At 52.9% G+C, this 23,457-nt stretch overlaps 1 protein-coding gene across 2 annotated transcripts; it reads right to left on the bottom strand.

Annotated features, from left to right (window-relative positions):
- Positions 1-4,984: 4,984 nt before the first annotated feature.
- Positions 4,985-22,669, bottom strand: PDIK1L (PDLIM1 interacting kinase 1 like). Of its 2 annotated transcripts, none has more exons than XM_038758386.1 (3): positions 22,617-22,669; positions 12,830-13,131; positions 4,985-7,368 (listed from the first exon to the last, which is right to left on the bottom strand). In XM_038758386.1, the coding sequence occupies exons 2-3, from the start codon at positions 13,112-13,114 to the stop codon at positions 6,625-6,627; spliced, it is 1,029 nt and encodes a 342-aa protein (XP_038614314.1). In that variant the 5' UTR covers positions 13,115-13,131; positions 22,617-22,669; the 3' UTR covers positions 4,985-6,624. The 2 variants fall into 2 exon arrangements, with proteins under 2 accessions (XP_038614314.1, XP_038614313.1); XM_038758385.1 differs by lacking the exon at positions 22,617-22,669 and adding an exon at positions 20,640-20,696.
- Positions 22,670-23,457: the final 788 nt, after the last annotated feature.

Genomic DNA, 23,457 nt, shown 5'->3' with positions numbered 1-23,457 from the left:
CGCCTTGTAACCTCCCCAGCGCTTAGAACAGTGCTTTGCACAGAGTAAGTGCTTAATGAATGCCATTAAAAAAAGTGCTTCATACCACAATCATTATTATTAATAATAATAATAATAAATATGAGATAATCGGGTCACAAAGTGCTTAATGAATGCCATTAAAAAAGTGCTTCATACCACAATCATTATTATTATTAATAATAATAATAATAAATACGAGATAATCGGGTCACAAAGTGCTTAATGAATGCCATTAAAAAAGTGCTTCATACCACAATCATTATTATTAATAATAATAATAATAATAAATACGAGATAATCGGGTCACAAAGTTCCTAATGAACGCCACTAAAAAAGCGCTTCATACCACAAACATTATTATTAAGAATAATAATAATAATAAATACGAGATCATCGGGTCAGACCTAGCCCGTCACACGAGGGGCTAACACGTCTAAGGGGGTGGAAGAGTGGGTAGAACAGTGCTTTGCACATAGTAAGCGCTTAGCAAATGCCATTATTATTATTATTATCCTCTATCATCATCATCAATCGTATTTATTGAGCACTTACTATGTGCAGAGCACTGTACTAAGCGCTTGGGAAGTACAAATTGGCAACATATAGAGACAGTCCCTACCCAACAGTGGGCTCACAGTCTACAGTCTTCTAGATTGTGAGCCCATTGTTGGGTAGGGACCGTCTCTATAGGCGGCCAACTTGTGTTTCCCAAGCGCTTAGTCCAGTGCTCTGCACACAGTAAGCGCTCAATAAATACGATTGAATGAATGAATGAATGGAATCCCTATTTTTCGGATGAGATCACTGAGTCCCAGAGAAGTTAAACGATTTGCCCAAGGCCACACAGCAGCCAGGTGGCAGGGCCGGAATTAAAAGGAAGACTCCCGGACTTGGGCTCTTTCCACTAGGCCTCAGACCTTCTCTGGGGCTAGTGCGTACTTGAAAATAATAATAATAATAATAATAATGATGGCATTTGTTAAGCGCTTACTATGTGCAGAGCACTGTTCTAAGCGCTGGGGGGGGGATACAAGGTGATCAAGTTGTCCCACGTGGGGTTCATAGTCTTCATCCCCATTTTCCAGATGAGGGAACTGAGGCCCAGAGAAGTGAAGTGACTTGCCCAAAATCACCCAGCTGACAATTGGTGGAGCCGGGATATGAACCCGTGACCTCTGACTCCAAAGCCCGGGCTCTTTCCACTGAGCCACGCTGCTTCTCTAAAGAGAGGGGAGGGTGGTTCCCGGGACTTTTCTTTCACGGTTGAAAAACTCCGGTTTCAGTTTACGAAGCCAAAACGAAAAATGTGGCATCGGCTCAATGGGCGGAGAGGGAATGCTTCGTCAGCACGGCTTTCCCATTCTGAGGCAAGGAGGAAGCAGTCACAAGGGTAACGCAGATGGGACATTCAATTGTCCAAATTTTAGGAAGTGCCCACTTTCTGGTTGGTGATTTTTACCCCCGGACGAAGAGACTGCTGTCATTTAGTTCCCGACCTCCGAGGTGACCCTGGGCAAGTCACTTCATCTCTCCGGGCTTCACTTTCCTCATCTGTAAAGTGAGGATGACACGCAAATTCAATCAATCAATCAATCGTATTTATTGAGCGCTTACTGGGTGCAGGGCACTGGACTAAGCGCTTGGGAAGTCCAAGTTGGCAACATATAGAGACAGTCCCTACCCAACAGTGGGCTCACAGTCTAAAAGGGGGAGACAGAGAACAAAACCAAACATACTAACAAAATAAAATAAATAGGATATGTACAAGTAAAATAAATAGAGTAATAAATATGTACAAACATATATACAGGTGCTGTGGGGAAGGGAAGGAGGTAAGATGGGGGATGAGCCCACTGTTGGGTAGGGACCGTCTCTATAGGTTGCCAACTTGTACTTCCCAAGCGCTTAGTACAGTGCTCTGCACACAGTAAGCGCTCGTGAAGCGTTCAGCGTGGCTCAGTGGAAAGAGCCCGGGCTTTGGAGTCAGAGGTCATGGGTTCAAATCCCGGCTCCGCCAATTGCCAGCTGTGTGACTTTGGGCAAGTCACTTCACTTCTCTGGGCCTCAGTTACCTCGTCTGTAAAATGGGGATTAAGACTGTGAGCCCCAAGTGGGACAACCTGATCACCTTGTAATCTCCCCTGCGCTTAGAACAGTGCTTTGCACATAGTAAGCGCTTAACAAATGCCATTATTATAATTATATTTTTCTGTTTGTTCTGACGATTTTGACACCTGTCTCCATGTTTTGTTGTCTGTCTCCCCCCTTCTAGACTGTGAGCCCATTGTTGGGTAGGGACCGTCTCTCTGTTGCCGACTTGGACTTCCCAAGCGCTTAGTCCAGTGCTCTGCACACAGGAAGAGCTCAATAAATACGATTGAATGAATCATCATCATCATCAATCGTATTTATTGAGCGCTTACTATGTGCAGAGCACTGTACTAAGCGCTTGGGAAGTACAAATTGGCACTATATAGAGACAGTCCCTACCCAACAGTGGGCTCACAGTCTAAAAGGGGAGACAGAGAACAAAACCAAACATACTAACAAAATAAAATAAATAGAATAAATAAATAAATAAATGGATACCCTTGGACTGTGAGTCCCACAAGGGAACACAGACGGGTTCCAACCTGAACATGCATTTATCCCCGGGGCTTAGTTCGACACGTAACGATGATAATAATAAACCTAACCGAGTGTGCAAATCACTGGAACTATGATTCATTCCCCCACACGGATTCTCTGCTGCAAAGTCAGCCTAGTGGGTAGAGCACGGACCTAGAGTCAGAAGGTCACGGGTTCTCATCCCGGCTCTGTCACTTGTCTGCTGGGTGACCTTGGGCAAGTCACCTAACTTCTCTGGGCCTCAGTTACCTCCTCTTTAAAATGGGGATTAAGCTTGTGAATCCCATGTGGTACAGGGGCCGTGTCCAACCTGGTTACCTTGAATCTACCCCACCGCTTAGTACAGTGCACGGCACGTAGTAAGAGCTTAAGAAATACCACAATTATCCTCCCCCCTCCCTGCCCCACAGCACTTATCAATTGTATTTATTGAGCGCTTACTATGTGCAGAGCACTGTACTAAGCGCTTGGGAAGTACAAATTGACAACATATAGAGACAGTCCCTACCCAACAGTGGGCTCAGAGTCTAAAAGCACTTATGTACATATCTGTAATTTATTTCTATTAATGTCCGTCTCCTCCTCTAGACTGTAAGCTCACTGTGGCAGGGAATGTCTGTTTACTGTTCTAATGTACTCTTCCAAATGCTTAGTACAGTGCTCTGGCACACTGTAAGTCCTCAATAAATATGATTGAGTGAACAAATATGATCATTATTATTATCCATCTTTCAAGACAGGAGAGCCCGTCAACCTGAACCATCTTTTGTTTGGTTGGTTTTTTTTTTAAGGTTACGAACAGTAAATTACGTAAGGTTACGAACAGTAAGGTTACGAACAGTCTTTTAGACTGTGAGCCCACTGTTGGGTAGGGACTGTCTCTATATGTTGCCAATTTGTACTTCCCAAGCGCTTAGTACAGTGCTCTGCACATAGTAAGCGCTCAATAAATACGATTGATGATGATGATGATAAATAGATTAAAACTGGGCAGCTCTCCCACATCGCTGGCCTTTGGGGAGGGGAAAGAATGGAGATTTTCAGGAGTTTTGGTTTGAAGTCAGACTTTATTTTAGAAAATTGTCATGAACAATAAATTACAGTCATTTCCCATCCCTTTCTATAAATTCTTCATAAAATATAATTTACAGCTTTGAAAGAAAAATTTCAAAAAGTCTGTTTCATTTCTGAAGTGCTGATGATTTGTTTATTTTTTTGACCGCTCTGTCATGCTGGTGAAATATTCTGTAGCTGCTACAATAGTTTGATTTGTGAAATGTCGTTCGGGGGGCCGGGGAGAGACACGAGGGACAGATGCAGAAGTGTTCAATACTGTAAAGTAACTTTGTAAATAAGCAAAAACTCCACAGGCATGAATCTACCATTCCCTGGGAATGCTAGATATCGCCAGCGCCGAGCCCCACACCGATGGCTGGTTCCTTTATACCACGGGTTCGATCTCAGGTCTCCGCAGGTTTGCCGTGGGCCGCGTCAACCCGGCTAGAATTAATTCATACCCACCCTCTGCCCTTTATCCGCAATCGCTTATTCTGGATTTCTAAACGATTTCCGTACCGGTCACCCCCCTTTGGAGTGGAAGCTCTTTGTGGGCAGAGAACGGATTTAGTGCTTCTAGGGCACTTAAATTCAGCGCGCTGAGCCCCCAGGACGCTCGATAAATACCATCGCTATCACTAAGATGTTTGACGTCAGGCCACCGTGCGTCATTTAAGAAGTCTCTAAGACACAGGCATCTTCACTGGAGACCGATAAAAATGACTCTCATTCTTGCCTCGGTTCTATCTTAAACTTCCTGGCAGTTTTGCCTCGTTCCCCGGGGGGAGAGCCTGTTGCTACGTTCCAGGGTCATCTCTGAGCACGGTGAAACACGTCGGGGGAGAGTAGGTCTGAAGAGGCTGGCGATGGGAGTCAGGTGCTGAGCCTGGCCTGGGGGACTCTCGGGATAAATTCTCCTGAAGACCTTCCCGGCCAGAAATGGGAAACGGCCCCGGGAGCATCCACGGCGCGGACGTTTCCATCTCTGCCCGCTGTCTGTCCCTCCAACTGATTGAAAGGGACTCCGTCCTTCAAACAGGATGGGCTCTCAGGGGTGGATTCGAACCCCGCGTCTGTTCCGAAGCCACGAGGCCTAGTGGAAAGAGCGCGGGCCTGGGAGACGGGAGAGCTGGGTAACAATCCTGGCTCCGCCGCCCGTCCTCTGAGCGTCCCCGGGCAAGTCACTTAACTTCTCTGGGCGTTGGTTTCTTCATCTGTCGAAATGGGAATAAGTCACTGCTCTCCTTCCCGAACTGTGAGTTCCATGTGGGACGGGGACTGTGTCCGAACTGCTTATATTCTCTGCCCCAGTGCTTAGTACAGTGCGCTGCACAAAGGAAGCGCTTAAATGCCTGAAAGCTCCATGGTGTCTGCTCCTGGGCCCTGCTCCAACCACAAGGCCAGAGCCCACTTCGGGTAAATGGGTGGTTGGGGAGGAAGTCCTTAAGAACTTCTGGAAGTTGAGAAAGGATGGGGAAAACGAGACAAAACTAAAGTCCACTTTCACCTTCCGACAAACCCCTTTACGACCTCCTTATCCGAGGACGGCGATGCCTTCCGAAGACTGACAACGATCGACAGGCCCCCGGGCCCGTCCTAAGACTAGTAGTGTGCTCTGGGATGGCTCCCCTTCAACAGATGCGAGTCGCCTAGCGTCGAGCCAACCCCGTTCCTTCCGGAGTTAAAATGAAAGTGACCCCCAGATCCCAACAGTCGCTCCCTTACGACGTTGTCGGTCGACCGGACGGCGGGCTGGGGTCGGCTGCTTGCCGCTCGAGCGATGGGTCCCGCTGCCCCCGGCTAGGGGAAGGGGCTCCTTGACGGAGGCGGCGGGAAGCCTCGATCGCCGGTTCCACCAAGAGCGGCGGCTGCCGGTGGGAAAAGGGGAGACCCGACGGGGGAACGAGAGATGGGACCACGGAAAAGGGGCGGGGAGGGGGAGGCGAGAGGGAGCGGGGCCGTTTCGGGGTTCCGCTTCCCCCGGAGGCACCGCTTTCCAGCAATCCGGTTTCACTGGCCCGCCGGTGAAGGTGGGCTCTGGGTCTAATTGTCTAAATAAGCGCCTGGTCGCCCAAAAGAGAGTCAGGCTGAATGATTAACAGCTCGCCGGCCTCCTACCTGCCCTCTGCGCCCCTCCCGTCCTCCCTCATCCCCCGGACGCCAGATTCTGAAATTCAACTCCCTCACTCTCCCGGAGACCTCGCGGCTCTTTCTTGTTCACTTGTGTCCGGGGATGTGGACCTTTCGGCCCCTCCAAAATCCTTCGGGCCTCTAAAAGAAAAACTCAGGATGATTTCACTTAGCGGACGGCGGGCGGGCCGTCCCGACTTCACCGGCCAATCCCAAACGCCTCCCCACGGCACCGCGGCAAACGACTTCAACAGAAGCGGCATTTCCTTCCCGGGGAACGCGCAAGGCCCGCGTCCCCGGGCTGACCTATCCACAGATATGTACAGGCGGGTCTGTCGTCTCCCGGAGACCCGCGTTCCGCACGGCCGGCGCGCGCCTCTCTTCCACGGGGGGAGCGGACGGGGAGGCGGAATGAGGAAGATCCTTCGGGCTGGGTTCCCAGGAAGCGGGGGGAGCTCTCCCGTCTCTCCTCGGGTGGCCTCCCGGGAGTGGTTTCTATTTACACACCTCAGGCGGAACGCTTCGGAGGGGATTCCCTCGCCGACGTCCCGGAAGCCAGAACGGCCAAGCTGTACAGGTGGACCGTCCGCCACGAGCTCAGGAAGCAAAACCGGAAGAGAGAACGACCCCCCCGCCGCCGGGCCGACTCGACCCTCCGGAGGCGGAGGTTGGCCTCACCCCTCTCGTCAGCCCCGTTCAACGGGGGCCGGCCGGCCGGCCGGGGAGTCCGACGACACACGACCGGAGCGGCCCGGGCCGGGGGAGCTCCACCGTCACGCGACCCGGCCGTCACGTGTCCCAGCCGCTCTCTCTGAAGGCGATCTGGACCAGGCGGAGCTCCAGCTCGAAGGCGTCCGGCCGGTCCTGGGGGTTGGCGGCCAGCATCTCTTTGATCAGCTGCCTCATCTGGGCGTTCATCGATTTCTTCTTGACGGGGATGAGCAGCTCCATCTTGGGGTTCTCCAGGAGGGCCTCCCCGACGGGGACGATCTCGCCCCCCTGCCGCACGTAGCTGCCCAGGAGCTCCTTCTTGGTCTCGGTGTCCACGAACGTGATCCTCTCCACCATGGCCCAGATGATGATCCCCAGGGCGAAGATGTCCGCTTTGGCCGTGTAGTGACCCTCCCACACCTCGGGGGCCATGTAGAAGTCCGTGCCGCAGGCCGTCGACAGGAAGCACTTGTTCACGCTGACCGGCTCCTCCGGGTTCTGCCCGGAGGCGGAGGAGCAGACCTTGCTCAGCCCGAAGTCGGCCACCTTGAGCGTCGGCTCCGAGTCGCCGGAGTCCGCCCGGCTCTGGGAGATGAGGATGTTGTCCGGCTTCAGGTCGCGGTGGATGATCTGGTTCCTGTGCAGGAAGGCCAGGGCGCTGCTCAGCTGCAGCATGAAGCTGGTGTTGGTTTTGCGGTTGGGTTTCCGCGACAGCAGAAACTCGTTCATGTCCCCTCCGTCACAGAAGTCCATCACGAACCACAAGTAGTAGGCGCTCCTGGGGTCGAAGGCGATCTCTCCTTTGAGCGACGTCTCTACGAGCTGCCGCCGGGTGGGGGGGAAACAGAACAGAGGGGGTTTCAATCGCCGATCCGGGAGACGCGGATCGGGCACAGGCCACGGACCAGGGCACGGTAAAGTCCCCAAACACCCAGGCCAAACCCATCGATTCCTCCTCGTTTGTTCTTTTCGCTCGGAGGCTCGGTAAAGTTCCGCCACCCCCCACGGGCCTCTCTCCCCGCCGAGGGCTACCTGAGAGATAAGGCGGGTTATCTCTAGGGAGAGGCGCGGGCTCTGGAGAGCCCCGGGTTGCCGGCACGGTCCTGCCAGTCGCCCACCCACCCACTCACCCACCCTCTTGCAGGAGGAGACGGAATGCCAGCAGCCACCTGCGGCTATGGATGAGCCCCGAGGGACGTGGCGTGGCTGCCGAAAGTTCACCCCTTCCCTCTCTGCGCCGACTCCCCTTCCACTCTTGCCCCCGGAGGAGAAGAGGGTGCACCCTGGGGCTCAGTCTGATGCCCGGGGCCGGCCCAACCTCAGAAGGAATCGCGTGGGGAGACCGGCCTGGGGGCCTGGAGCTGGGCACCCCTGACTGTGTCCCAAGACCCGCCCTGGAAACTCTGGGGCCGAGCGAGGTAGCGCTTGGGGCTGGTCACATCCCTCGATTATACCTAGAGCCTGGCAGGAGACACACAGGGTATGGGGGCACACAGATGTCGGGTCCCTGGCCGAAGGCTCCCAACTGGGCATGGATGATGCTGCCCACACTCTCGTGGGAAAAATACTCCACCTGGACCACCTCCATTTCTTCATCGCCTGTCCTTCTCAGCTAAACTGGGTCCCTGAGCCCGAGCACTAGAAGCATCTAGCATCCAGTGCTTAGAACAGTGCTTTGCACATAGTAAGCGCTTAACAAATGTCATTATTATTATTATTATTATTATTATTATTATTATTATTATTATTATTATTATTATTATTATTATTATCTGGCTCTCTTGGAACACGAGCCAGACTCTGCCTAAACCATTTTGCCACGGGTGGGCTCCACCGCTTGTCTGCCGTGTGACCTTAGCCAGGTAACTTCACTTCACTATACCACCGCCCCCTCAACTGTAAAACGGGGATGGACACTGTGAGCCCCCATGGTACAGGGACTGTGTCCAATATGATTTGCTCGTTTCCACCCTAGAGCTTAGTACAGTGTCTGGCACGTAGTAAAAGCTTAATAAATACCACTTATCATTATTATTATTATTAGTAGTAATAATAATGGCATTTGTTAAGCGCTTACTATGTGCAAAGCACTGTTCTAAGCGCTGGGGGGATACAAGGTGATCAGGTGGGGCTCACAATCTTAATCCCCATTTTACAGATGAGGTAACTGAGGCCCAGAGAAGTGAAGTGACTTGCCCAAAGTCACCCAGCTGACAAGTGGTGGAGCCGGGATTGGAACCCATGACCTCGGACTCCCAAGCCCGGGCTCTTTCCACTGAGCCACGCTGCTTCTCTGTCATCCCCCTCGTCCCCGTCTCCATCCCCCCCATCTTACCTCCTTCTCTTCCCCACAGCACCTGTATATATGTATATATGTTTGTGCATATTTATTACTCTATTTATTTATTTATTTTACTTGTACATATCTATTCTGTTTATTTTATTTTGTTAGTATGTTTGGTTCTGTTCTCTGTCTCCCCCTTTTAGACTGTGAGCCCACTGTCGGGTAGGGACTGTCGCTATATGTTGCCAACTTGTACTTCCCAAATGCTTAGTACAGTGCTCTGCACACAGTAAGCGCTCAATAAATACGATTGATTACTGTCGTTATTATTATTATCCCCATGATCCTCACACCCTGCTGGGACAAGGAGGGTCACGGGCAAGACAGGAAGGGACCCTGCTGAGACACTGGTGACCTCGCTGCGGAGGGGCAGGCCCCTAGCTGCCCGACTGATCCGAGGCTGGTGACCCTATCAGCTGGCTCCACTTCTGCGGGCAAAATGGAAACGCTCTCTGATGTCTGCTCAATCCCCAGGGTGCGTCTGGGGGGGAGCGTGACTTTACGCCCCATGCTTTGGCCTTTCCATCCCAAATTTGGGAGGCCAAGGAGTCCCCGCGTGTCTGCCACCGGCGGAAGAAAAAATCCTGCCCTGGATGATAAGAACAATACTTTTACGGCATTTGTTAAGCACTTACTATGTGCCAAGCACTGTTCTAAGCCCTGGAGTAGATGCAAGGTAATCAGGCTGGACACAGTCCCTGCCCCACATGGGACTCACCAGTCTTAATCACCATTTTGCAGATGAGGTGACAGAGAAATGAAGTGGCTTGCACAAGGTCACAGAGCAGACAAGTAGCGGAGCCGGGACTAGAACCCGTGTCCTCTGATGCCCAAGCCCTTGCTCTAGCCACTAGGCCAAGCTGTTTCCCAATGATCCCGGGTCGGCCCCTTTGGTGGCTGCCATTCTAAGGAAGGGAAGGCACCGACCCTGGAAGTGTTAAGAGGATCTCTTCCAACCCTTCCTATTCTATTTAGTTTGTTAATGATGTGCATCTAGCTTTAATCCTATTTGTTCTGACGACTTGACACCTGTCCACATGTTTTGTTTTGCTGTCTGTCTCCCCCTTCTAGACTGGGAGCCCGCTGTTGGGTAGGGACCGTCTCTAGATGTCATCGACTTGTACTTCCCAAGCGCTTAGTCCAGTGCTCTGCACACAGTAAGCGCTCAATAAATACGACTGAATGAATAAATGAATGAATGAACCCCCGCTGACCCCATAGCACTATCGCTTAGTGGAAAAACAAGCTGCCCACCTAGGCTGCGGAAACTTGACATTTTGGGCGGTGACTTTAGAAAAATGTTCTTCAGGACACGCTTTAGTCCGGCTAGCAACTAAGCAGCAGAGACACTGGACAACTGGTCAAGTGAGCGACCTTCTTATTTCACCTCTGGATGAAATGCCACTTCCTCATCTGACCCAGGCCCTTAACAATAATAATAATAATAATAATAACAACAATTACTGTTGTATTCATTAAGTGCTTACTATGTGCCAGGCACTGTACCAAGCGCTGGGCTTGACACAAGCAAATTGGGTTGGATACGGTCCCTGTCCCACGTGCGACTCACAGTCTCAATCCCCATTTTGCAGATGAGGGAACTGAGGCCCAGAGAAGTGAAGTGACTTGCCCAAGGTCACACAGCAGACAAGTGGCGGAGCCGGGATTAGAACCCATGATCTGACTTCCAAGCCCGGGCTCTATCCACTAAACCAGGCTGCTCCTCATGACGTCCAACGCAGCGTCTCCTGCTGCTGTGGATGACAGTCGCTCTTCCAGATTGGGTGGCCCCCTGCCCCCTTGCCTCCACTTCCCAAAAGGCACTGGCGGAGGTGATCGGATGGGAGGAGAATAAAGGGCGCTCACACCCCGGTTTGCAGCTGCCCGGCTAGGCTATGGAGCCCTGTCCAAACTCAAGCTCCTTTCCCAAAAATCAGGCCTCCTTCGGTTCCGGTGAACAGTAGCCAGTTGGTCGGAAAAGACCGCGTGGAACCGCACTGCCGGAGGGGTAGATGGCAGCCCCTTTCTCTTGCATCCTGCTCAAGCCCTAAAGATGCGCAAATGAAACAAGGGGTGCCTTGTGCCCCCACACCTCCAGGATGGGTCTTTGGGGACCCAAGAGGCGCCCGGCCTTTGGGGAAGAACACAGGAGTGATCTCCACCATCCTGACGGGGCAGGGGCTGGGCTCGGAAGACGGGAGCAACCCGAGGCGAGCTCTCCCCTGGGTCTGAGGGAGGGGGAAATCACTGGATCAGGCCGCTTCCCACAGTTTCTACACCCCCCTTGGGTCACATGCCCGGCCCCTTGGGAAGCGTGCAATGAGTCTGGACGGCTTTCTCACCGACCCGTTTCTCCGGACGGAGCCTCTCAACGCGTGGAAGCCGAAATGAGCGACGGGATCGGGGAAGACACTGTTTGCCCCTGACACCCCATTGCGCCATGCAACTTTCTATTTGCCTTGGTGACGGTGTTTGCTTTTGCTCTTTGGCTAGCTCGCCAAAGGTTCCTGGTTGTCTGAAAAACAGACTTTGGTCCTCTTCTCCCCCCTCCCCCACTGGGAGTAAATCTGGGGACTCCCGACCGGATTCCCAAAGGATCTTCTCGTCCAAGAGAATCCCTTCCCAAACCCGGCTGGGGGTTGAAAACTCTCTCAGGGTTTGAACTACCAGTTCAATCTCAGTTAACCGTCCAGGGTCAATTCAGCAGTTCAAAGCTGCTGGGACATCTAGGCCTTGGGGCGGCCATCAACATCGTCTGTTGACCAAGTGCTTAGTCCAGTGCTCTGCGCACAGTAAGTGCTCAATAAATAAGATTGAATGAATGCACCTACTGGGACTAACCCAGGCTTCCAAATTTCTAAAAAAAAGAGCTTAAGCACTGAGCCACACCAAAGCCGGGGAAGCGGACGGGAATCAGGAGTGGGGGAGACCCTGGAAAGGCGCTGCCACTGGGATTGTTCCCTACAGCCCAGACCTCCCTTTGTTTCAGGATGGACACGGCCCGGGCCCGGGCCCGGGGAGTTAAGATTCCTTGGTTCTAATCCCAGCTCTGCTACTGCCTTGCCGAGTGACCTGGGGCTTGTCACCTCTGAGCCTCAGTTTTCTCACCTGTACATTGGGCACAATATCTCTCTCCCTTCCACTTTGACTCTGTGTTCTATGTGGAGCAGGACTAAGCCTGATTACCATGTATCTACCCCAGCGTTCAGCACAACACCTGGGCAGGGGAAGAAGCACTTAATAAATATCACTGTTATGGTAAGCTAGTCTTGTCGGGGTGTGCTTAGTCAAGCGCTTAGTACAGTGCTCTGCACACAGTAAGCACTCAATAAATACGATTGATAGTGTGAGGAGGCTACAACTCAGAAGTCTCCCTCTAGACTGTAAGCTTGTTGTGGGCAGGGAATGTGTCTGTGTTTTGGTGTAGCGTTCTGTTCCAAGCGCTTAGTACAGTGCTCTGCAGACAGTAAGCATTCAATAAGTATGACTGACTGACCAGTGGATCCACCAGGTCAAAACCGGGATTTACAAAGCGGTCCGCCCAACCCTCTGCCTACTCTGAACTCAGTATTATTAAAATAATAATAATGACAATTTTGGTATTTGTTAAGCGCTATGTGCAAAGCTCTGTTCTAAGCGCTGGGGAGGACACAAGGTGAACAGGTTGTCCCATGTGGGGCTCACAATCTTAATCTCCATTTCACAGATGAGGTAACTGAGGCCCAGAGAAGTTAAGTGACTTGCCCAGAGTCACCCAGCTGACAAGCGGTGGAGCCGGGATTTGAACCCATGACCTCTGACTCCAAAGCCGGGCTGCTTCCTTGCAGGCACGCACCTGTGGCTCACGACTTCTCTCTTTCTGTCTCTCTCTTTTTCTCCCACCCCCACTGCCCCCGCCTCCCCGCAAACCACTCCGGCGACCGCCCGGGCGTCCCGTACCTGTAAGTAGAGGGACGAACTGGAGCCGTGAGACATCCTCTGCACCATCCCGTCTTTCTGCAGGATACATTCCTCCAGGTGGATGACGTTGGGGTGCTGGCTCTTGATGCTGCTCAGCGCCCAGAATTCGCGCAGCGCCAGCTCGACGTTCTCCGGCGCGTGGCAGCGGATTTTCTTCACGGCCACCCGGGCGGAGGTCTTTCTGACGACCGCCTCATACACCACGCCGTAGCTTCCTCGGCCCACCTCCCGGATTAGGTCGTACTTCGGCTGGCTGCTCACCATCTTCAAGGTCCCGGCGTCTGGGGAGGTTTAAGAGAGGGGCCGGTGAGCTGGAGAATCCTTCCCGGTCAGGGGGTGCCCCGGATACCCCCGCCCGCCCCCCAAGACCGGCGCTCATCTCCCGGCTCCCTCTTGGGATGGGGGTCCCGATGCAGGCGGATCAGACTGCTTGATCCCACGCCACGTGCTGACCCCAGGGTCGGGAGCGTGGGGAAAACGCTTCCCTCCGGAGGGGGTGAGTTTGGAGACGGTCACGAAGGGGCAGTATGAAGCAACGTGGCTCCGTGGAAAGAGCCAGGGGTCATGGGTCCAAATCCCACTCCACCAATTGTCAGCTGGGTGACCTTGGGCAAGTCACTTAGCTTCTCTGTGCCTCAGTTACCTCATCTGTAAAATGGGGATTAAGACTGTGAGCCCCATGTGGGACAATCTGATCACCCTGTATCCTCCCCAGAGCTTAGAACAGTGCTTTCCACATAGTAAGCACTAACAATGTTAACAATACTATCATTATTATTATTATTATTATTATTATGAAGCAGAATAAAGTTCCGCTGCAGGTACTTGGCTGGAGCTCAGTGGCTCGGGGCCGGGGCTCCTGAAAGTGAAACTGCCTATTCATGGAACACAAAACCTCTCGGTCGTTTTCCTTAAAGTGAACGGAAAGCAAACCGGGCCACAGGAGGAAAACAGATTTCTGACTTGTGGTATTTGTTAAGCGCTTACTACGTGCCAGGCACTGCACTAAGCACTGGGGTGGATACAAGTAAATGGGGTTGGACACAATCCCTGTCCCACCTGGGGCGCAGTCTCGATCCCTACTTTCCAGATGAGGTAACTGAGGCACAGAGAAGTGAAGTGACTTGCCCACACAGCAGACAAGTGACAGAGCCGGGATTAGAACCCATGACTTACTGATTTCCAGGCCTGTACTGTAACTCCACACCATTTCTATTTTTCCCCCTCAACTCTGGCATAGATTCCTAGGGATCCCCAAATGACATTAAAATGGATTTTTTCTTTTGGGGGGAAGGGATCAGGCCTCTCCAAACAGACAGCCAGTGAATACGCCCAGTGATAACTCTACCTCCCTTTGCTTAATAATAATGATGGCTTTTTAAGGGCATTTTGGGCAAGAGCAGACCTACCCAAGCCCAGGAGTGGCTGATACAGTGCCCCTCCTACACAACCTGACAAGCCCGGATAACCTGCAGCGGATGTAGAAGTGAGAAATGGCTCAGAAGTGACCGGAAAACCCCACAAGTGTCCCCAGAAAAGGTTCTAAACGAGTGGACACGAGCTATCCAGCGCTTAGAACAGTGCTTCGCACGTAGTAAGCGCTTAACAAATGCCATCATTATTGTGATGAGAGAATTCTGAAGGAGAGGCTGCTTTCGATCCATCAATTAATCAATGAATGGCATTTACTGAGTGCTTATTGTGTTCAGAGCACTGTACTAAACATTTGGGAGAGCGTAGTGGAATAGGCAGACGCATCCCTATCTTCATATAACCCTGTTATTGTGATCTAGGCTAGCTCCGCTCTGCCAGATCTTGGGAAGGCCAAGATGTGGCAACTGATCACGGGGGTGGGAAAGGGAGAGGAATTGGGAAGCACTATGGGCCTTATAATGAGGCTGGGACAGCCTGAAGCTCCTCCAGGAGGCCTTCCCAGACTGAGCACCTTCCTTCCTCTCCCCCTCGTCCCCCTCTCCATACCCCCCATTTTACCTCCTTCCCTTCCCCACAGCACCTGTATATATGTATATATGTTTGTACATATTTTTTACTCTATTTATTTATTTATTTTATTTGTACATATCTATTCTATTTATTTTATTTTGTTAGTATGTTTGGTTTTGTTCTCTGTCTCCCCCTTTTAGACTGTGAGCCCACTGTCGGGTAGGGCCTGTCTCTGTTGCCAATTTGTACTTCCCAAGCGCTTAGTACAGTGCTCTGCACATAGTAAGCGCTCAATAAATACGATTGATGATGATGATGATGATGATGAAGGAACAGCTAGAAGCTGAGAGCAAGAGCGCCTGACTTCCCCCTTCCCTGCCTCCTTATCTTTGGCTCGAGCTACTGAATCTTCCAGTTCCAACCTCTTAGTTCGACCCCCCCTGAGCGTAAGCTATTTGAGGGTAGGAATCGAGTCTCACACTCTGCCCCGTACTCTCCCATGTGTTCTGCACACAGAAAGTACTCAAATACCACTGTTTATTCTGCCAGAGATTTTTCTGCTGCTCTGGAATAATACTAATGGAATTTAGTACGTGCTTACTAGGTGTAAAGCACTGTTCTAAGCGCTGGGGAGGTTACAAGATGATCAGGTTGTCCCATGGGGGGCTCACAGTCTTAATCCCCATTTTACAGATGAGGTAACAGGCACAGAGAAGTGAAGTGACTTGCCCAGAGTCACACAGCTGACAGTTGGTGGAGCTGGGATTTGAACCCATGACCTCTGACTCCAAAGCCCGGGCTCTTTCCACTGAGCCACGCTGCAGACTGGAATCCATCTCTGTTGCATTGTACTCTCTCGAGCGCTTAGTACTAATGCTTTGCACATAGTACACACTCAAACACCACTGAGGATGATGACTTTCTTATGAGGACTGCTCTACTCTTCCATTCTCCCCAACTAACTAGAAGGGTCCAGCCTAAATTTTGGCAACTACTTCTTGCTCTCCCATTTTTTTTTTCTCCAGCTCCCACTATTTGGAGTTTGAATTTGTCCGATCCTTGAGGATAGGGAATAACCCTCTAGATGGTTAGCTTACTACGGGCAGGGAACTTGTCTGCTAATTCTGCTGTACTGTACTCTCCCAAGCACCAGTGCTCCATACATAATAGACACTCAATTAATACCGCTGATTGATTTACTGGTCCGGCTTCTGTAGGACTATCCCAATTTAGCACACAATGGGTGCGTGGTAAATACCACTGAGTGGTTGATTCTAAACTGGTTTGCCAGTCTACTGGTCCTAAAACAAATCAAACAGGAATTGGCCCCACTCCAAATGTTGTCTTCTGTATAGCAACATTTTGCCAGTCCAAAAAATAGCCCAGACCTGAACTCCTGGGCCATGGACAAAAGACAATGCCCAGACGACCCGTTCGGATTTATGATCATCATCATCATCAATCGTATTTATTGAGCGCTTACTATGTGCAGAGCACTGTACTAAGCGCTTGGGAAGTACAAATTGGCAACATATAGAGACAGTCCCTACCCAACAGTGGGCTCACAGTCTAAAATGATGCAAGTCAAGGGCCAAGCCGTGATCAACACAAGAGTCTTGACTCCTGGTCATTCATTCAAACATATTTATTGAGCGCTTACTGTGTGCAAAGCACTGTACTAAGCGCTTGGGAAGTACAAGTTGGCAACATATAGAGACGGTCCCTACCCAACAGCAGGCTCACAGTCTAGAAGGGGTCAAAGCAGTTCAAACCCCAGGTGTTTATGTAACACCCAGAATGGGTGGACGGGAGCTTTCTCCGACAGTTTGGGCTAGAAGGCTAAACCGAGAAGCATCACGGCCTGGTGGAAAGAACAGAGGCATGACTCGGAAAACCTGGATCCCTCGCTTGCCTGCTGTGGGAACTTGGGCAAGTCCCTTCACCTCCCTGTGCCTCAGTTGCCTCATCTGAAAATGGGGATACCTATTCTCCCTTTCTGCCCCCCAGGTGGGCCAGAAGATGATGCCCAATCTGCTTCTGTTATATCCATCCCAGTGCTTGGCCCAGAGTGAGAGCTTAACAAATGCCACAATTACTATTACCCAGGGCCCCTAGGGTGGCCAGGCTGCTGTACCCCTAACCCCTTCCCGCCACAAACAAGGCCCAGCTGTCCTCTCCCAGGCGCTTAATACAGTGCTCTGCACATAGTATGAGAAGCAGCGTGGCTCAGTGGAAAGAGCCCGGACTTGGGAGTCAGAGGTCATGGGTTCTAATCCCGGATCCTCCACTTGTCAGCTGTGTGACTTTAGGCAAGTCACTTCACTGGGCCTCAGTTACCTCATCTGTAAAATGGGGATTAAGACCGTGAGCCCAACGTGGGACAACCTGATTACCCTGTATCCCCGCAGCGCTTAGAACAGTGCTTGGCACATAGAAAGCACTTAAAAAATGTCGTTAATATTATTATTCTGCCTCCCTCTTAGACTATGCCCCCCAGGTGGGCCAGAATATGGTGCCCACTGCTTCTGTTGTATCTATTCCAGTGCTTGTTCCAGAATGAGTGCTTAACAAATGCCACAATTATTATTACTCAGGGCCCTTAGGGTGGCCAGGCTGCTGTACCCCTAACCCCTTCCTGCCACAAACAAGGCCCAGCTGTCCTCTCCCAGGTACTTAAGTGCTCTGCACCTAGTACACACTCAATAAATCCCACTGATTGATGGAAGGGGTTTGGCCAGGGTGGGCACCCACCGCCCCAGGTCTCCAACGGGCGCCAACGGGGCTGCCCAGCTGCTTCCCTCGGCGGGCACTACTTGTGGGCCCCGGGCCAGTCTCCCGGTTGTCCAGGGAAGGCTGGGAGCATTAGCCGGGGTCTATCTCTGGCCCAGCCAACGCAGGTAATCGAGATGGGGATGGGGGGCAGCGATGGCGGGCTCTGCCCGGGGCGGGTGACTTCCGCACTGTCTGCCCAGCCCGAGGAGGAGAAGGGGGCGCGGGGGTGGGTCCCGCTACCCGTGAGATGGAGGCCGGTCCGTCTCCTGACAGGACCGGGCTGGATTGGAAGCCCATTCCCTGACAGGAACTGACCAGGCTTGACAGGAGCGGACCGGAAGCCCCTTTCCTGGAAAGGCCAGGCTCCTCTTCCCTGACAGGACCGGGCCGGACCGGAAGCCCCTTCCCTGACAGGGTCTGACAAGGCCTGACAGGACTGGACTGGAAGCTCCTTCCCTGACAAGGCCAGGCTCCTCTTCCCTGACAGGCCCGGGCCAGACCAGAACCCCCTTCCCTGACAGGGCCTGACAGCACTGGACCAGACAGGAAGCCCCTTCCCTGCCAAGGCCAGGCTCCTCTTCCCTGACAGGAGCAGGCCAGACCAGAAGCCCCTGCCCTGACAGGGCCTGACAAGGCCTGGCAGGGCTGGACAGGACTGGGCCGGAAGCCCCTTCCCTGACAGGGCCTGACAGGACTGGACCGGAAGCTCCTTCCCTGACAAGGCCAGGCTCCTCTTCCCTGACAGGACCAAGCCAGACCGGAAGCCCCTTCCCTGAAAGGGCCTGACAAGGCCTGACAGGGCCAGACAGGACCGGGCCAGACCGGAAGCCCCTTCCCTGACAAGGCCAGGCTCCTCTTCCCTGCCAGGACTGGAAGCCCCTTCCCTGACAGGGCCTGACGAGGCCTGGCAGGGCCGGACAGGACCCGGCCGGAAGCCCCTTCCCTGACAGGGCCTGACCAGGTCTGACAGGACTGGACCGGACAAGAAGCCCCTTCCCTGACAAGGCCAGGCTCCTCTTCCCTGACAGGACCAGGCCAGACCAGAAGCCCCTGCCCTGACAGGGCCTGACAAGGCCTGACGGGGCCGGACAGGTCCGGGCCGGAAGCCCCTTCCCAGACAGGGCTTGACAAGGCCTGGCAGGGCTGGACCGGACAAGAAGCCCCTTCCCTGACAAGGCCAGGCTCCTCTTCCCTGACAAGACCGGGCCAGACCAGAAGCCCCTTCCCTGACAAGGCCTGACAGGGCCGGGCCGGACAGGAAGCCCCTTCCCTGACAGGGCCTGACAGGACTGGCCGGACAGGAAGCCCCTTCCCTGACAGAGCCTGACAGCGCCGGACCGGAAGCCCCTTCCCTGACAAGACCTGGATCCTCTTCCCTGACAGGACCAGGCCAGACCAGAAGCCCCTTCCCTGACAGGGCCTGACAAGGCCTGACAGGGCCGGACCAGACAAGAAGCCCCTTCCCTGACAAGGCCAGGCTCCTCTTCCCTGACCGGGCCGGACCGGAAGCCCCTTCCCTGACAGGTCCTGACAAGGCCAGACAGGACGGGGCCGGAAGCCCCTTCCTTGACAGGGCCTGACAAGGCCAGACGGGATTGGACCGGATCGGAAGCCCCTTCTCTGACAAGACCTGGATCCTCTTCCCTGACAGGAGCAGGCCAGACCAGAAGCCCCTGCCCTGACAGGGCCTGACAGCGCCGGACCAGACAGGAAGCCCCTTCCCTGACAGGGCCTGACAAGGCCTGGCAGGGCCGGACAGGACCGAAAGCTCCTTCCCCGACAGGGCCTGACAAAGCCTGACTGGACCGAAGCAGGACCGGAAGTCCCTTCCCTGACAGGGCCTGACATGGCCTGACAGGGCCGGACTGGACAAGAAGCCCCTTCCCTGACAAGGCCGGGCTCCTCTTCCCTGCCAAGAATGGGCCGGACCAGAAGCCCCTTCCCTGACAGGGCCTGACAAGGCCTGGCAGGGCCGGACAGGACCGAAAGCTCCTTCCCCGACAGGGCCTGACAAAGCCTGACAGGACAGAGGCAGGACCGGAAGCCCCTTCCCTGACAGGGCCTGACAAGGCCTGACAAGACGGGAAGCCCCTTCCCTGACAGGGCCTGACAAGGCCTGACAAGACAGGAAGCCCCTTCCCCGACAGGGCCTGACAAAGTCTGGCAGGCCCGGCCCTTTCCCCGTCAGGGCCCGACAAGGCCTGACAGGACGTGAAGCCCCTTCCCTGACAGGGCCTGACAAGGCCTGGCAGGGCCGGACAGGACCGAAAGCTCCTTCCCCGACAGGGCCTGACAAAGCCTGACAGGACCGAAGCAGGACCGGAAGCCCCTTCCCTGACAGGGCCTGACAAGGCCTGACAAGACAGAAAGCCCCTTCCCCGACAGGGCCTGACAAAGCCTGGCAAGCCCGGCCCCTTCCCCTTCAGGGCCTGACGAGGCCTGACAGGACGTGAAGCCCCTTCCCTGACAGGGCCTGACAAGGCCTGGCAGGGCCGGACAGGACCGAAAGCTCCTTCCCCGACAGGGCCTGACAAAGCCTGACAGGACCGAGGCAGGACCGGAAGCCCCTTCCCTGACAGGGCCTGACAAGGCCTGACAAGACGGGAAGCCCCTTCCCTGACAGGGCCTGACAAGGCCTGGCAGGGCCGGACAGGACCGAAAGCTCCTTCCCCGACAGGGCCTGACAAAGCCTGACAGGACCGAAGCAGGACCGGAAGCCCCTTCCCTGACAGGGCCTGACAAGGCCTGACAAGGCCTGACAAGACCGGAAGCCCCTTCCCCGTCAGGGCCTGACAAAGCCTGGCAGGACCGGCCCCTTCCCCGTCAGGGCCTGCCGAGGCCTGACAGGACGGGAAGCCCCTTCCCTGACAGGACCGGGCCGGAAGCCCCTTCCCTGACAGGGCCTGTCAGGGCCTGAGAGGGCCAGGCTCCTCTTCCCTGCCAGGGCCGGGCCGCCGGGAGACGGTGGTCGCGGGTCTTCTTCTCCCCTCTGGGGCTCCCCGGGCCCGGAGGCTCGCTCCGGTCTCAGCCCTTCCATGCGAGGTGGAAGCGGCGGGCGCGGGATGGCTTTTACCTCAGGGCCGCCGCTTCTCCTTCTGGCGGGCTCGGCCGGCCGCCATTATGGGACGTCTCGCGCCGCCGCCGCCTGTCAGAGGCCGGCGCGCGCCCCCTCCCGCCCCGCGCGCACGCGCGCCCCCTCAGCCCGGCTCCGCCCCCCTCCCCATTCATGAGCTGGTCCGGCGGCGCGAGCCCAGCAGAGGGCGCCTGTCCCTATTGGCCGAACGGCCGGGCGCGCGCAGGAACGTACCACTCGGGCCCTTCCGTAGGGGTGTCCTGCACAGGGGCGGGGGGGAAATGGAACACGCCACGCCCCCTGCTTTTTTCCCCCCTTTGAGGCTTTTGCAACCTCCGCCTTCTTCACTTATAATAATAATAATAATAATAATAGCATTTGTTCATTCATTCAATCCAAGCCAAGCTAGCTCTCTTCCTCCCTTCAAGGCCCTGCTGAGAGCTCACCTCCTCCAGGAGGCCTTCCCACACTCTGCCCCTTCCTTCCTCTCCATCCCCCCATCTTATCTCCTTCCCTTCCCCACAGCACCTGTATATATGGATATATGTTTGTACATATTTATTACTCTATTTATTTATTTATTTTACATGTACATATCTATTCTATTTATTTTATTTTGTTAGTATGTTTGGTTTTGTTCTCTGTCTCCCCCTTTTAGACTGTGAGCCCACTGTTGGGTAGGGACTGTCTCTCTATGTTGCCAATTTGTACTTCCCAAGCGCTTAGTACAGTGCTCTGCACATAGTAAGCGCTCAATAAATACGATTGATGATGATGATGATGATGATCCCCCCATCTTATCTCCTTCCCTTCCCCACAGCACCTGTATATATGGATATATGTTTGTACATATTTATTACTCTATTTATTTATTTATTTTACATGTACATATCTATTCTATTTATTTTATTTTGTTAGTATGTTTGGTTTTGTTCTCTGTCTCCCCCTTTTAGACTGTGAGCCCACTGTTGGGTAGGGACTGTCTCTAGATGTTGCCAATTTGTACTTCCCAAGCGCTTAGTACAGTGCTCTGCACATAGTAAGCGCTCAATAAATACGATTGATGATGATGATGATGTTGGGTAGGGACTGTCTCTATATGTTGCCAATTTGTACTTCCCAAGCGCTTAGTACAGTGCTCTGCACATAGTAAGCGCTCAATAAATACGATTGATGATGATGATGATTCAGTCGTATTTACTGTGAGCCCACCGTAGGGTAGGGACCGTCTCTTTGTGTTGCCAACTTGTACTTCCCAGGCTCCCAGACTGAGCCCCCCCCCCCTTTTTTTTTTGTTAAGCTTTTACTATGTGCAAAGCACTGTTCTAAGCGCTGGGGGGGGGTACAATGTGATCAAGTTGTCCCACGTGGGGCTCACAGTCTTAATCCCCATTTTTTTTTAGATGAGGGAACTGAGGCTCAGAGAAGTTAAGTGACTTGCCCAAGGTCACACAGCAGACTTGTGGTGAAGCCATGACCTCTGACTCCAAAGCCAGTGCTCTTTCCACTGAGCCCCTTCCTTCCTCTCCCCCTCGTCCCCCTCTGCATCCCCCCCCATCTTACCTCCTTCCCTTCCCCATAGCACCTGTATATATGTTTGTACATATTTATTACTCCATTTATTTATTTATTTACCTGTGCATATCTCTTCTATTTATTTTATTTTGTTAGTATGTTTGGTTTTGTTGTCTGTCTCCCCCTTTTAGACTGTGAGCCCACTGTTGTGTAGGGACCATCTCTATATGTTGCCAACTTGTACTTCCCAAGCGCTAAGTACAGTGCTCTGCACACAGTAAGCGCTCAATAAATACGATTGATTGTTGCTGAATTGTACTTTCCAAGCGCTTAGTCCAGTGCTCTCCACGTAGTAAGCACTCAATCAATACGATTGAATGAATGCATGAAACGGGTCACCCCAGCCTCTTGACAAAGCAGGCCAGGCCCCTTTCCGAATTGCACCCCTTTTCTTACACCTACCGTGTTGCCGCCTCTTTTGCAAGATCCTCTGAAATGTAACGCTTTTCGTATTTTCTTTGAAGCAGCGTGGCCCAGTGGAAAGAGCCCGGGCTTTGGAGTCAGAGGTCATGGGTTCAAATCCCACTCCAACAATTGCCAGCTGTGTGACTGTGGGTAAGTCGCTTGACTTCTCTGGGCCTCAGTTGCCTCAGCTGGAAAATAGGGATGAAGACTGTGAGCCCCGCCGTGGGACAACCTGATCACCTTGTAAATTCCCCAGCGCTTAGAACAGTGCTTCGCACATAGTAAGCGCTTAACAAATGCCATCATTATTATTATCATCTGCAAAGCGCCTCTCCACCCCCCCCCCCAGCGTGTTGGTATCTCCCCTTAAAGGGGCAGTTTCCCATCGTTCATTCATTCATTCATTCATTCATTCATTCATTCAATCGTATTTATTGAGCGCTTACTGTGTGCAGAGCACTGGACTAAGCGCTTGGGAAGTACAAGTTGTCAACATTATAGAGACGGTCCCTACCCAACAGTGGGCTCACAGTCTAGAAGGAGGAGACAGAGAACAAAACAAAACATATTAGCAAAATAAAATAAGTAGAATAAATATGTACAAGTAAAATAAATAAATAGATAGGGTAATAAATACGTACAAACATATATACATTCATTCATTCATTCATTGTTCTCCCAGAATGGGGGACTTGAAGGCCCTCTGGGGCTCAGCGTTAATAATAAATAATAATGATAGTATTTTTAATGGCATTTATTAAGCGCTTACTATTAAACGCTTACTAGGGGTTAGGCACTGGACTAAGCGCTGGGGTGGATCATAGCAATAAATAATAAT

This window comes from Tachyglossus aculeatus, chromosome 16, assembly GCF_015852505.1.
Source record: "Tachyglossus aculeatus isolate mTacAcu1 chromosome 16, mTacAcu1.pri, whole genome shotgun sequence".
NCBI lineage: Eukaryota > Metazoa > Chordata > Mammalia > Monotremata > Tachyglossidae > Tachyglossus > Tachyglossus aculeatus.
The sequence above is the reverse complement of the archived record's forward strand: the minus strand, read 5'-3'. Positions and strand labels throughout refer to the sequence as shown.

Excerpts from the sequence above, each read along its gene's own strand:
- PDIK1L (XM_038758386.1), bottom strand. The coding sequence starts at position 13,114 with ATGGTGAGCAGCCAGCCGAAGTACGACCTAATCCGGGAGGTGGGCCGA. Across the intron at positions 7,369-12,829 it reads GTTCGTCCCTCTACTTACAG|CTCGTAGAGACGTCGCTCAA; the intron begins GTACGGGACGCC and ends ACCCGGCGGCAG.